Raw genomic sequence first — 15,159 nt, forward strand, 5'->3', positions numbered from 1 at the left:
TAGATATAAGCAATACTACGACACACTACCCGTGAGTATTTCATCACAGACAAAAAAGTGTGTGATGGATATATATAATGTGATGCATTATTGTAATTGTGATAATTTTGTGCCTAGTATGATATTGGATTATTTGGGGCTGAGTCATAGTGTTATCTTACTACAACGGTCAACAAATAATAGAAAAAGGTTGGAGTACCAAGCCTATCCACATATCAATGATGCCCTGTCAGGTGAGTGGAGGAAATAAATAGAATTCTGATAAGGAAGAGAGATAAATTTAAGAAGTTAATAATAGTCGATGATTTTAGATTAGCAATCCTTGTAAGTTGTAGCATACCTCTAATTAGGATGGATCTTTTCACTTATCCAAAAGCTAAAAGCTACTTTCATTTGGCTTTGGAAGCTTCTTTTGGGGCCATAAGAGTATAGAGGTGCAATTGGATCTTAATTTAGCAGAAGAGGAACCCAGATCCAGAGGAACCCTAATATTTTCTGTATCCAAATTTGCTATCCATTTCAAGTTCATTGAAATAATCAGAATATGATGTTTGCCTCGCACAGTCATGACTGAAAAAGATAAGACTGTAACACAGCCATTCGGTAAAACATTGTGCCCTAGTAATGTGTAAAATAAACAATTGTACATGAGAGCATACTGTTCTGTTGCATAATTTACTTCCTGCCAACCTCAACTAATTGAATTATCCCTGTTGCTTAAGAACATCTAGTAACATTAATCAGTTGTCTCAAACCCGGTTGTATGCAACAGACTTGCTGAAAAGGCGACGTATGTATATGACTTGAAGTGCACTTGCAGCGCCCAGCAAAAAGTACTCCGCAACAGTGTAACCTATGACGCGCTTTCTTGTGCTCTCATTTGCTGCAGAAGGAACCGATGGTTCATCAATAACAAATCAGCAGGATAATTACAAAATTTAGGCCATGCTTGACAGTTGACAAACATGATTCAGCAGAGAGTAAATAAGTATTCCACTACACGACTAGAGATAAATTATGTGAAACACTATAAAGATCCTTGGAGGAAAATGACCGGCTAGAAAGTACTGGCAAAAATTGCATCCCAGCAATTATCAAACAAATGTACACGTTGCGCATTACAAGGTTGCAACTCACCTTCATCCACAAATCACCCCTTTTTTTTTTCAAATGAAACAAAGAACTCTATTGAAGAAGCAACCCAAGAACAAAATCACATATAGAAATATAGCTAAATACTTGCAAAACCTTGCATGGCTGTCATGCTAGTGTTCAGAAAAGAAAGAGAGGAAGCAAAGGTGTGAACAGCTTACTGTGACGATGCCGAGCATCACGAGCTTTCAAATACTTCTGCTCTGCTGTAACAGACTCCAATGCCTCTCTCAATGTAGCAATTTTAACATTAATTGGGTCCAAATGCTCTGGAGCAAAAAAAAATGTGCAAGTCAAAACTTGGGTGAAACAAGATTTCTTCAAAGGAATAGTAACGAATAACATGTAGCTAAAACATGCAGGGTCAGCGTGTAATAATAATACAATTACATGTTTAATAGTATCTGTAGTACTAGTAGCACTTCACTGACTAGAACTATACACTACACAGAGATGGATATTAAATATCAGAATATACCAACAAAAGTACAGGAATGCAAGTGAACAAACCATCTTTTGCAAGGTCATGCTCGCTGGGAATATGACCCACATGGATGTAAAAGGAGACTGACTCTGGAGTTGAATACGGGTTATGAAAGCAGAATTTGTACATCCCACTTCGTGGTGCCTTAAACTCAAACTTGTCCCCGGATGTCCCCTTGAAAGTCTGCACAACATTGCCTGCTGGAGATGTCACCTACATGCAAGCGCAAGAGTAAGACTAATAAACAAGTAACCTACAATCAATATAGACATAAACCATTGATAGATAATTTCTATAATTACACAATACAAAAGGAACTCTTAAATCCCAGCACTAGAAACACAAAATTTAAGATAGTGGCAGATAATGTTGATTGAATAACCATGATTTTAAGGATCAATTGGCCACCTAAGATCCTGAAAGAGTGGCAGTATGACCGAGTTGGCGAGTTATCAAGAGTAGCATAAATGGGTATGCAATGCTTGCCATCTCGCACTGAAAGAGTGGGTCAGCAAGCAATTTTAAAGCCAGTCAAGTATGTCTTACCAAGTAGTAAACCATAATGTGTTATCAACTAAATTTCAGTTGTTTATAATTACTTGTAAGAGTTTTAGTTGGGGGTTTTGCCTAGTACATTGCAAGATTGACTAGTTGGAAATTTATCTTTCAACACTTTAAGCTAGTTCCATACTAGTCTGCCACGCCAACTAGTTCTACTAGTCTTTGCATACTTCTTTTCTTCCAAGTGATACCGGAATGAGTAAGTTTTCTAACATGAAAGATAACAAAAATGAAGGCAACCACTCTACTGATGATCAGAGGATCCAACACCGTTGAGAAGCAGACTGCACTTGAGAGGTAGGCATGCTGCAAAGGACTTAACATGTCTTCCACGAGATAAACAAATGTCAGCCATTGAAAGCAATCATACTGATGGTTTGGCCAACCTACCACTCATTATTGTATCAGAATCTCACAGGGAACTTCAAGAGTATGGAAATTACGTGTCTTATCTACGGCTTTTGTACAGAATAAGCTGGATAGAAATGAATTCCAATAATCTGGGCTACCAATCTACCAGGTAATGTAAACTGTTTTATGGAGTGGAGTATTTTTAATGACAACAAGAGACGCAAAACTCCTTGCCAACAAACTGAAAAGTACAGGGTCTTCTTGACAGGAACAATTGCAAAAAAATCCAGGTGAGAACAAAATGGGCCTATAACAAAATGAGAACAAACAGAAAAAACTTTTTACAAGGTATACTTTCATCTCTTATTGTCAATAGATTTTAAGAATATCATCACTGTATTAGGGGCACCTTAACTGCAACGGCATAAACACGAAAATAGCTTCAGCTTTCCTCACATCGATACTAAGTTTTTTGAATGCAATACATTTGTCATTTATCAAATAAAAGAAAAACTACCTCCAAGGTATATGAATGAATGACCTCAACTAACTTTGAGAAGCAGTAGGTGACTAGGTGCTCAGTTATCCACAAAAATCACAATTTTTTTTTTGCAATTTAGGACTAGATTATAACATTTATCAACCCAATCACAACAAAGATCCCATATTTAATGTTAAATATGGCAGCTGTGACTTCAGAGACTAGAAAAGTCTGTAACAAGGTGATAGTCCAATCTAAACCGTGTTACACGTTCCTTCGTTTCTAGGATCAACGGAGTATCTAAAATTTCATCCAAGATTTTTTCCCGAATTTCATCGAATTACATAGCTGGGAAGGAAATTACGCTTATAGTTCGAGGCATATAAAGTCAATTCTATAACTTCCTTACCTTGAAGCTCAATAACTGGATAAATTCAATCAAAACCCTAAAGCATAGACTAGTAGATTTGATCCAATCAAAGAAAAGTCAAAATCTAAGAAGAAACGGAGAATATAAAACACTGGACAAATAAATGGGGATCGGCGAGACAAACGAATAGTTTAATTGCTTACGGTGAAATCGATTCCTGGATGATCGCTGTTCCAGAAGATGTCGTGGTCGACCACCACAAAGTTCCCGGAGACGGTGTCGCCTTCATATAGGACGTAATCCTGGACGCACTCCGTGTCGGTCACAGTCACCGATAGACCCGAAATTCGTCCAATAGAGCTTACAATCAACAAAGCCAACAAGTATATTCCCCCTCCCCATCTCGGTCTCCCTCTCCGCAACTCCATTTTCTGAGATAGGAAGAATGAGCCTTAGTTGAACGGGAAAGGTAACAGAAAATGGTTTTCTCCCTCGGTCTTAATACGACATCGTGTCGACGTCCAGATGAATGAAAGTGCGCCGTTTTGTTTTTATGAGTTTTCAATAAGGGCATAACCATTAAAGCCTAAATGTTAGTAGAGAAATTTTATCTGCACATCACGTAAATACTATTTTTACATCACTTTTTAATTTTTTATAATTTATGTAAATATCTTGTATACAATGATATATTAACCCTTAAACTAAAAATTTAAGGCAAAATCATACTTCATGGGATAGGGGCTGGAATCCGTTAGTTATTGAAATTCCTAGAATTGTTTAAATCACCACCATTCATTCAATCATATGATCATGCCATGGACACCTCAATATAGTTAAATTACTTTTTTATCCACTTTTTCGCATTTTTTACATTTTTACTTTGCCCTTTTCTTCTACCTTTTTCGTGCTTCTCCCAATCTTCCCTGCTTGTCTTTTTTGTCCATAAGCTCAGTTGATCTGTGCAAATCAACTCCGGTGACAAACACAACAACAAATCCGATTGGGTAGATCGTGCGACACATACAGTAACCTCCAGATAATCAACGCCATTCACTAAATCGGAAAGCTACTCCCTGGCTCGTCCCACCTGCTCCGAATTACGGTCAGAATTGGAAGTGGTCAACAGATGAACCCCAAAATCAATTGAGAGACGACGGAGGCGTATCCGATCTCAGACGAAATCTCCGCCATCGGGCAATGACCGTAACCTATAAGGGAAATCACCAGAAAAACCATTGTTTTGAATTCGAAACTCAGTCAGCCATCATCGTATTTTTTCCATACAAGAATTCACGTTTTTGTTGATAATATTTATGGTTAATCATTTATAATAATTATATGTAAAACTAATTTTTAATAATTTATTCATTATTTGGTGGGTGCTTTGATAATATTCCTAATATTGAATAAAATAAGGGTAATTTGGTATTTTCTTTATAATTTTGTGTGTAGACTTATAATTTTTTGATGTTAATTTATACTATTCAAAATGTGATGTAAACATAGTGTTTTTATGGTGTGTAAATAAAATTTTCCATGTTACTATTATTTATATTCAACAAATGGGCTGCCCTAATCCCTAGCGGAAGCCCATTTGTTGAGTCTAGCAGCCCATGCAATTTCATGCGGCTAAATAGCAGAGCCCATTTAGGTTGCCAGAGCCCAACTGGCTCTTCCCTGTATTTGCAATTTTCTATGTATCAGACTATCAGTAGACATGTGATGGAGTGAACTGAAAAGGTCGGCAGTATTGGAGTAATGAAGCCAAATGTGTCAATGGGAGTCGTGTAGAATTCTATTGGTAAGATCGTGGCATCATACCAGACGGGTTACTAGAAAGTCCTCGTTCTTACCAAACTCACAAGGGAAAACCTCAAACAAGTTTGGGACCTCAGAATCATCTTTTGGTGGTATGGAGACCACGTCAACAAGCCCACCTGTGTGGTCCAGTGAGAGCACACGCGACACAATGACATAAAAAGTACACACAAGCGACGTGGAGCCAAAATATCCACCAACATCTCTGCCCCCATCACCCCTCTATAAAGCAGAGCAGCTTCGGGTTCATTATTAGCAATGCAATCCAACTGATAAACACATTGAACAGCTTGTGTTTGTTAAAAGTCCTCAGAGAAAACCTTTATAGTCATTGCACTCCAAAATGGCCGCAACATTCGCAATTCAATCTATCTTTGCAAGCCCTGCGAGTGGTGCAAGCCATGTAGGTAAGCCTACTCGCTTCCTTCCTGCCACATACATGCCAAGCATAAGCCTTCCCAAGAGAAGCGGCATGCGTGTACGAGCAACGTCGGAGGTGAGTGTTTTTTAGTCATGGCCCTCATGGGTGTCAATGTCGAGCGATTTAATTTGTGTCACGTCCTTGATGGACCTGGTAACGATGAGGCTTTTCTTTTGCAGGAAGAGAAAGAACGACCAACCGCAGCAAACACAACTCCATCACCGACACCAACACCACCACCACCGAAGGCAAACCCATATAAACCTAAAGTGAGTAGTAAATCACATTTATTAGGAGCTCCGATGAACTTAAATTTTTATGTGCTGATGGTATATCCATGTTGCAGGTGAGCACTAAGTTTGGTGATTTGTTCGCTTTTAGTGGACCAGCTCCGGAGAGAATCAACGGCAGATTGGCCATGATAGGCTTTGTTGCAGCTTTGGCAGTGGAGATAGGGAAGGGTGAGGATGTGTTCGCTCAAATATCAGACGGTGGAATCCCATTGTTCGTGGGAACTAGTGTACTGTTGACCGTAGCGTCACTGATCCCTTTGTTCAATGGGGTGAGTGCGGAATCCAAGTCAAACGGGTTCATGACATCTGATGCTGAGCTGTGGAACGGGAGGTTCGCGATGTTAGGTCTGGTTGCACTGGCCTTCACCGAGTACGTTAAGGGCGGGACCCTGGTGTAACTGGTGTACATACTACATAGACCATGTAGCTCTTTGGGATATATTCTTGAAATAATACCACGAGGAGATATTTAACAAAAAGCCAAGCACTTTATTTACTTTTTTTTTTTGTAAGGTTATAGAATTGATTATATTCATACCCAATAAATTGAAACCTGTGACACTTGGGGCCATTCTAAAGTGGAGTGTGACCAAGGAAACTGAAAAAAAAATCATGAAAAAACAAAAGGACACAAACACTCAAATGGTACCATACTCTACCGATCTAATAAACATAAGCAAATAAACACAGACGGTCTGGATTAAGATTGATCTCCACCAAATCAAATCTAAGATCTAAGAGCACCGTCACTTTACATCATAGATTAGTGTCGTTGGACCACACTTGAAATAGATGATGAAGAAACTACGACAACTGAAGAAGATCCAGATTCAAAACCTGCGAAGAAAACCCAAAGCGGACCTTATTCATCACAGTCCGCCTTATCGAGCTCGAAAACTGCTGAGCCCAGAGAGAAACATGAGAGCAAGTGTTTTGAAACCGCCGGTTGAGAAGCTAGACCTAAATCGGAACATGAGGTGGAGAAAACAAAGAGATCCACCTCTGCCGCCGATCGGATCTGTAAAAAAAGTGGGTTTGTTTGTAGAGAGAGGTCAGAGGAAACGTTTTAAAAAGAGAGTATTTTTCATCCACAACCCTACTAAGATAGGTTGCAATTGCTTTACTGGGTGTTGCAATTGCTTTACTGGGATCTCCTCTGGGTTATGGGTGTGGATGCTTTGTCTATTGTTGTTCTTTCTGAGAATTGGGTGATCTTTTATGTTATATTATTATTGATATTTCATATCCATCTATGACGATTTTCTTTCCACTGTCCCAAGCATTATTCACATAGAAAGAATGAGAAGAATGTATTTTAACCATCTACCATTTTATGTACACACATCATCACAAAATTGGAACGTGTGGAAGGGATACGAGCTAATGGTCAAAGTTCATACTAATAGTAGCTCTTTCAACATCGGCTCTCTCTGTATCCCTGGTGGTTGAACCATTATCTTCAATGATGTACCTGAGTCCCACCCCAGGGACGCCCCTGATTACCGTGTGGTAGGTTTCAGGGTCAGTGATGCAAAATTGCAAATGATGATGGTGATGATGCAAAATTAAAATAACATACCACATGCGATTACATACAAGCAAATCACACATAAATCCCAGTTTATTAGTCTGTTAGGAAATACAACAAAACAAACCCTTATATCAACTTCATACTAATTGCAAGACATCAGTGGTACTGGTAATGGCACACAAGCATAACAAGCAGTTCTAGTAATCTATAAAAGGCATGGAAATGTCGAGGCCATACATAAGTATCATTCATACATAAGTATCATTTTATTGACCCAATACAATTCCTTTTGGATCTAACACTTTAGAACCACAAGCTTCATTTTATGCGGCTGCATTGACAGTGTGATCACCAACTTCCTTCGTCACAAAGGCCTTGATGTACTCTTCCCTGCAAGAACGACCAATTTTTGTTACCCAAAGAAGTCTCTTGAAAGTCATGCCATCCATATAACAGAAAACATATCTGCAACAACAATGTTAGAAGGCTATACCTTGCAGGCAAATGATCATGGGGTCGATTAAAAGGAGTCCAGACTGGATCACCCACAAACAGCCTCATTGCCTAGATAACGTAAAAGTAACGAACAATCAAATGCAATTTGAAAAATAACCTACAAAAATTTAAACTTGCATTATAATAACTAACTACAAGCAACTTCTCAAAAATTCAATTTATGTATACATTGGCAATTCATGTTTAAGCAAGTAAAATGAACCAGTATCAACCAACAACAAATGGCGAAATGACTATGGTAGTTAACTGTGCATTGCACACCGTCTTAAGTCAGGATATACAATAGGCTAAGGCCACTTCAAGTTATGTTTCCATATATTTCTACAACTGTTAAATAACTAATAATAAGCATTCCTACAAGTCCATTTCATCACTTTCGAAGCAAAAAATGGCCTTCAACACCAACATAGTGCAGAGTATCGATAAAACAGATGGAGAAGGAATGGGGCAGAAGGGTCTCAATTCCCTTTTCTGTCACCAGGTACGAGAAACAGCAATATGCTTAATTGCAATATTATACATATAGTATTCACATTTCACAACAATACCTTTATGTAGTTGTTGGTATCTAGTGTGAATCGATGATATATACCAGCAGGTAAAACAATCATTCCCCCTTTCTTCACCCATACACGGATCCACTTCTCATTACGATCCCTGACATCAAAATAGCCTTCACCAGGAGAAAAAATATTTAACATCATCAATTGGTAATCAAAAGTGGCAATTTGAAAAATATAACAAAAGTAATCCTACCACTTCCTTCAACACAGTAACGAATCTCTTCATCGGTGTGGAGATGTTCTTCAAAAAAGCTTTTAATCTTCTCTTCATAATTTGGCAGTTTTTCTGGGCACACTTCACAGAAGTCCTAAGTAGAAAGTTAAATCTAGTTAAGCTTACAATACAAGAAATAGTTTATTAATGTCATACAATTGTAATTCATTGAACATTAGATTCCTGCCTTTGGAAGGGGAATCATAAACTGATGGACAATCAAGAAAAACTTCATAAGAATTTTTTTTAAGTTAACGAGACAAACCATGTAGGAGTAGCCACGCTCTTCACGAATCTTCTTCAAATCCTCATCTGTTTCATAGTTATCAGCATCTAAACGCCAACTGATAACTCCAAGCTCTGTAAGGGCAACATATTTGTGCACGAGTTGGAACCTCTTGATGATCAAAAAAACCATATAATCATCTAGATGCTTACCTGAGAGTTGGTCCAGAGAGACATATTCCTTGGGCTCCCTGTGATGGGGGAGTCTCTGATCTTCATCACTATCATCCATGTACCATGCTTGAAGAACATCTTCTCTAGGATCCTGTAGCATAAGCAACGAAGAAATCAATAATGCAAAAAATGGACCAAAAGGCCAAAGATGACTACAGTATATTCTTCGCCACCAAACAAAGAAAAAAACCCTGGTGGGGGAAATCGGACGCATGACGGAGAGAAATAAATAACTTAAATAAAAAAAGGAAACAAAAAAGACTACTGCCATAAGGTAACACCATAACAGAATGAACAGGCTAAATTCTGGCAAGTTCAAAATTAGTAAATTACTAGGTCAAGAGCCCTGTTACCCACCTACAGGTCAACAGCCATATGAGAACCTATAGATATAAAGCAAAGCCTTTGTACCCAACTATTGGGTCAAAAGAAACCAATTTTACTTCAGTCCAGTTCAATTAAAGCAACTCAGTAAAAAATTATGATTTAACTCTGAAACAGTATCATCCAAATGATTTCCCATAATCCTTCATTTCAGAGCGAAGGTGCAAGAAATACTGCCACTATCAAGGTCAAGAAGTATCAACTTGGGTACTACTCAAGTTAATCATGTATATAATGGAGAATGCGCGCTATCATTGTACACAACAATGCTATAAGAACAGACCGAACTAGTAAATCAAATACATCATGAGCAAACTATAAATATAATGTCGAATGATTTTTCAATCAAAGTCAACTGAATTTCAGAATACAAGGAGCAAAAGAATAAATACAAAATATTAGCCACACCTTCTCCTAGATGATATCATTGGCCACACCCACTATAAATGTAACGGAAAAAAAAAATAACCAGGCTCCTCTTCAGTGATTTAGTTTCCTCAATCCACAGGTCCAGGCCCACTTTTGAATTATAATTATAAATACAAAACCTATTGAACCACGAAGATTACAACCGAAGGCTAAACCCTTTGGTCGTAGTAGTTTCCCCTCTCAAGGATGGCATAAAGGCTTAGGCAACTTAGATAATTAACATTTCATCAGAAAGAATTCATTTCCGATTCAAATAAATTTTTGCGTCTGCTCCCCTCTCTCTTTTTCCCTCTATGCAGCTTATCATACATACGCACCAAACATTCACTCGCAAGTACAAGTAATCGCCAAACTACTATCATATCCAGACACATGATGACATGAACGGGAAAAGAAAGCTAAAAGCCTGATCAGGAGGAACAATAAAGGAAAAATCAAATCGAAATTCGTGAATACTAAGACAAGATATAAGTCTCCATCAGTTCATACGATATGGAAAACCTCAAATCGTGAATCAGGACTATTACGTAGTAGATTTCTTATAGCTTCGGTATTCTTTCGATTAATTGAGCTCATTATTCGGTAAAAAAAGCCACAACGAGAAACGTTAACCGGATAAGAAAACCAATAATCGAAATCTCTCCCCAAAATCTCAAGAGTCGGTGAACTCCTCAACGGATCAAAAACAACCATGAAAGTAAGATCCAACAAATTCATCAGAAACAAACGGGGACAGAAACGGCTTACGTTGGATGGAACACCCATGTCGCTCTTTCGTCGGAATAGTCTAAATTCCTCGAAGCTTATAGCCAACGCAGAAGATAACTCAACTGACTGCCAAGGGGAAAGACCCTTTTATCAATATGGAAGGATAATGCGGTGCTGAAAGACGAAGCTGCCCTTTATGTTGTTGGCTTGTCAAGATGGTTTAAAAAATAAGACCCGTCCAGGTTAACCGGATTTGACCTCTCTAATAGTAGTGTGAACCGGGGGCTTTATGGTCATTTACAGGAAGAATAAGTGACCGGTGAAGATAAAATTCGCCAGGCTTTATCAGCCAAGCCAAGCCCAGCCCAGCTCATACCATGCAGTTTCTGGTCAAAGAAGCAAGTGACCCAAAAAAACATTATTTTAATACAAAGCTTAACGCTACCTAATGAATCGAAGTGAGTGATTTATTTTAATGTTTGTAGACCCAAAAAACTACAATCAATTTTGTAAGTCATTTGAAACTTTCGATAATCATGTAATGATCATACTTGGTACATCGTGACACTTATTAACATCGGTGTAGAGCCGGTCGAGAAAGCTCTGACGGTCAAGTCAATTGATGGTGAGGGGAATATGTAATGTGAGAAGTGGGAGGCTTTTAGGAAGAGAGGGAGAGTAAGAGATATCTCAAGTAGTTGTTTCCTTTATAAGGTTGAGATCTCATGTATTTATAGGGGTCTGAGTCTTCTAAGGGGCATGTGTCAACCCGACTGATGGGCCTTGGGCTTTGATTGGGTCTAAGGGATGTTAAGGGAGCTTCCCGGCTATAGTGGGCTTTGAGCCTTGTAATATGGGTGTGCCTTTTGTAGGCTTATATGACTGGATCCTCATGGACCAATACTTCGACTAGGCTTCCATGGGTCTCTTGCTCGACTGGGGTTCAATAGGCCCCATTATAGACCGAAACTCTTATGGATTTCGTTGTAGACTACCTAGGCTCTCGTGGGTCTTTTGGACATGGCTTAAGACTCTCATTGGTCTCTTAAGGGCTCGACTTTAGACTCTCGCGGATCTAGTTGTCAGTTTGTTTGGGTTTTGGGACTGCCAAACTCGACTTAGACTCTCCTGGGTTTAGTAGTGTCGGTTGGATGTTGCGTCTTCGGCCTGGTCGACTTAGATTCTTGTGGATCTAGTATTTGTCAATTGAGGCTCTCATGGGTTTTGTAGTGTAAATTTGCATGTGGACGATTTTTAGTCCATACAATGTAAAAATGAATTGTATTTTTTAGTTTGAATTCGAATTAGCGAAGACCATGAAACTGACGTCTTGTTGAAATGCACTACCACCATGTAACCCAACTGGAATGGTGAATGTCTAAAATGTCAGAGTTTGATGAGAGGCAACATGTTGAATAAGCTGAGAGGTTAAAAACATGAAATTGGTATTCCCCTGCTTCACTGGGCGATGCAATCAATATTAGTGGCTTTGGAGGAAGAACTGCAAGTCGCGAGGGTCCAGGCCCAGGCCCAGCATGGTCATTATGGGCCAAAAAGTTGAGTTTTTTTCCGTACATGACCTTTTATGGATTTTAAAGGGAAAATTCCAGGCCGGTACCACTTGTGAAACTTTTGGACACTTAGGTCCAGTCCAAAAAACTTTATCCCTCTAAGGTACCACTAATATGCTAATTACTTTTTTATCCTTATCTTCCTCCCACAACTACACTTCTCTTCTCTTATCACAATAACTTTCTCTCTCCTATTGCATCTCTCTCATCACAACTTTGAAATTCTACGCTGGCCCCCATTACCACCACTACTACCGCCAACATCCATTCGACCTCCAAATTCAAGCTGCCAACACACCAAACAAAACAAAATTCAAACCACATAAACCTCAAAAACGTGGTAACTTCGTAGATCTGAATGCAAAAATTCACAGACAGAACCAGACATTCTAGGGTTTTCGATTTCCGAACAAAATAAGTGAGAATTAGCTAGAAAAACAACATTATCCTTCCAAGAAAGTAAAAAAAAACAAGAAGATAAAAACACATAAAGAAATAAAGGATAAACAAGAGAGCATCTCGAGAGCCGAGATGGGATTTGCTTTATTGCTACGATTTGGAAATCGGGGAAGACATCTTCTGGTAATCAAATCCATCTCGGCCAATGTTACTGTTTCAAAACAGTAACATTGGTCGTCCAATGTTATTATTTGGAAAAAAAACTTCAGATCCGATCGATTTCAGTGGCGGTTCTCCATACCACCATCACAGTTGGACTCCCCTCATTGAAGCACACAATGCCCAGTCAGGTACGGCCCAAAACGGCCATCGGATTTGGCCATTTTAAAACAGTAACATTGGTCAATGTTACTGTTTCAAAACAAAAACATTGGTTGATCAGTGTTACCAATGTTACTATTTCAAAACAGTAACATTGGTCGGCCAGTGTTACTATTTTGAAAAAACTTCAGATCCGGTCGATTTTAGCGACGGTTCGCCATACCACCACTACCATTAGAATCCCCTCACTGAGACGCACAATACCCAGTCATGTATGGGCCAAAACGATCATCGGATATGGCCGTTTTAAAATAGTAACATTGTTCGGTCAATGTTACTATTTCAAATAGTAACATTGATCGCCTAGTGTTACCAATGTTACTGTTTCAAAACAGTAACATTGGTCGGCCAGCGTTATAATTTGGATAAAAACTTCAGATCCGATCGATTTCGACAATAATTTGCAATACCACCATCACCATTAGACTCCCCTCATAGAGACGCATAATGCCCAGTCATATTTGGACCAAAACGATAGACATAAAAAGAGATGAGAGAGAGAGAAAGACGTAGTAAAGAGAGAGATTCAATAGGAGACAAAAAGTTGTTGTGATGAGATAGAGACGCAGTAGGAGAGAGAAAGTTATTGTGATAAGAGATAGATGTAGTAGAGAGAGAAGATGTAGTGAGATAAGAGAGATGTAGCATATAACAAGAGAGAAAACTATATTAGATCTAATCCTCTTTAAAAAGGGTAAAAAAGGAATAAGATAAAATTTAAATGATTTAAATATTATAAAAAATAAAAATGGACTTATGAGGGATAAAGTTTTTTGAAGTGGATCTAGATGTCCAACAGTTTTAAAAGTGGTATTAATATGTCATTTTCCATTTTAAATATCACAATAGGATTCACTTGATTTATTTTACCAAAATGGTATTTGACGCTGTTTGCAACAGCGTCATTAAAATTTTTTTACACTAATAACGCTATTTCAAATAACGTCATTGACGAGATATTAAAAAAACACTAATAACGCTGTTTGAAATAACGTCATTATGAATTATAACATTTTTTGTCTAAAGACGCTTTTTCAAACTGTGTCTTTAATTTATAAGATTATTAAAATAAAAGTCATAATTGAAAAAAAAAAGAAAAACTCGATGTTCACCAGATCTGACTTTGTTGTGTAGCCTGATTGGAAAGGGTTTGTTGAGTTTTGAGAATTTGAGGCAAGAAGATGCAGAGGAAAGGGCCGGGCTTTACTTCCCATTGTTCCCAAGTGGATGCAACAACCACTACTTTGAACCAGCAACGAAGAAGTGGATCAGCAAGAACCGTGGCTCTCCTAGTTGCAAGGTGGTTTTGTTCAATTCTGTTATGAACCCATCAAGCAGATTATTAACACATCTCCAAATCAGCTTTCATGTATCGTCCTTCTCCTCTAAATCATCTCCTTCCACTCATTCTTTCTCTCCCGAACCACAAACTACCCGATTCTCTCTCTCTTCGAATTGCCCCGGTCGGTAGAGATCCAAATCATTATCAAGAATGATTTGGATATGGGTTTCCTTCTAGAGAAGGCAAGCAAGCTGTGATCGTTGCAGTCAATGTAATTATCTCCTAAGATTATAAATCTCAATTAGAGAAGGAAAGCAAGTGTATACGGCAACCAAAAAGGAGGTAACTTTCTCTGTTTGTTCTAATGGATCTGATCACATTTTCCATTATCTGAATTGTGTCTAATGAAATGAAGGTAGGGGAAGCATTGAAGGTATTATTTTCTACTGGTTTAGTGAAGCGAAGTGAGATGTTTATCACCAAAATCGATTTTGCGATGATTCATGTCAACGAGTTCGTCTCCGTGAAGGGAAGAACATGATTTTTCTTAAAAAATGTAATTATTATTTAAAAAAAAGAATGACGCTGTTATATATAACGTCATTGGGTTTTATAAAATTTTAAGGTTAATGACGCTCTTGTTAACAGCGTCATCAGAATAGCGTCAAATACCATTTTGGTAAAAAAAATCAAGTCAATCCTCTTGTGGTATTTAAAATCCGTCAGAGGTGCGGAAAAAAACTCCAAAAAGTTCAAGTACCTGAATTGGTGGGCTAGCTAATTTATGG

The 15,159-nt window shown here is 38.3% G+C and overlaps 3 protein-coding genes across 3 annotated transcripts; 1 reads left to right on the forward strand and 2 right to left on the reverse strand.

Annotated features, from left to right (window-relative positions):
• Window positions 1-491: 491 nt before the first annotated feature.
• Window positions 492-3,910, reverse strand: LOC120014535 (transmembrane emp24 domain-containing protein p24beta3-like). The gene is made up of 4 exons (XM_038866513.1): window positions 3,603-3,910; window positions 1,663-1,849; window positions 1,314-1,421; window positions 492-883 (listed from the first exon to the last, which is right to left on the reverse strand). Exons 1-4 carry the CDS (start codon window positions 3,825-3,827, stop codon window positions 750-752), a joined length of 654 nt encoding a protein of 217 aa, XP_038722441.1. The 5' UTR covers window positions 3,828-3,910; the 3' UTR covers window positions 492-749.
• A 1,559-nt stretch (window positions 3,911-5,469) lies between these two features.
• LOC120014783 (early light-induced protein 2, chloroplastic-like) lies at window positions 5,470-6,413 on the forward strand. The gene is made up of 3 exons (XM_038866841.1): window positions 5,470-5,716; window positions 5,821-5,910; window positions 5,988-6,413. Exons 1-3 carry the CDS (start codon window positions 5,564-5,566, stop codon window positions 6,330-6,332), a joined length of 588 nt encoding a protein of 195 aa, XP_038722769.1. The 5' UTR covers window positions 5,470-5,563; the 3' UTR covers window positions 6,333-6,413.
• A 1,098-nt stretch (window positions 6,414-7,511) lies between these two features.
• On the reverse strand, window positions 7,512-10,933 carry LOC120014466 (1,2-dihydroxy-3-keto-5-methylthiopentene dioxygenase 2). The gene is made up of 7 exons (XM_038866426.1): window positions 10,778-10,933; window positions 9,197-9,308; window positions 9,024-9,118; window positions 8,738-8,852; window positions 8,530-8,654; window positions 7,959-8,029; window positions 7,512-7,855 (listed from the first exon to the last, which is right to left on the reverse strand). Exons 1-7 carry the CDS (start codon window positions 10,793-10,795, stop codon window positions 7,789-7,791), a joined length of 603 nt encoding a protein of 200 aa, XP_038722354.1. The 5' UTR covers window positions 10,796-10,933; the 3' UTR covers window positions 7,512-7,788.
• Between the last annotated feature and the right edge of the window lie 4,226 nt (window positions 10,934-15,159).

This window comes from Tripterygium wilfordii, chromosome 14, assembly GCF_013401445.1.
Source record: "Tripterygium wilfordii isolate XIE 37 chromosome 14, ASM1340144v1, whole genome shotgun sequence".
Lineage (NCBI taxonomy): Eukaryota > Viridiplantae > Streptophyta > Magnoliopsida > Celastrales > Celastraceae > Tripterygium > Tripterygium wilfordii.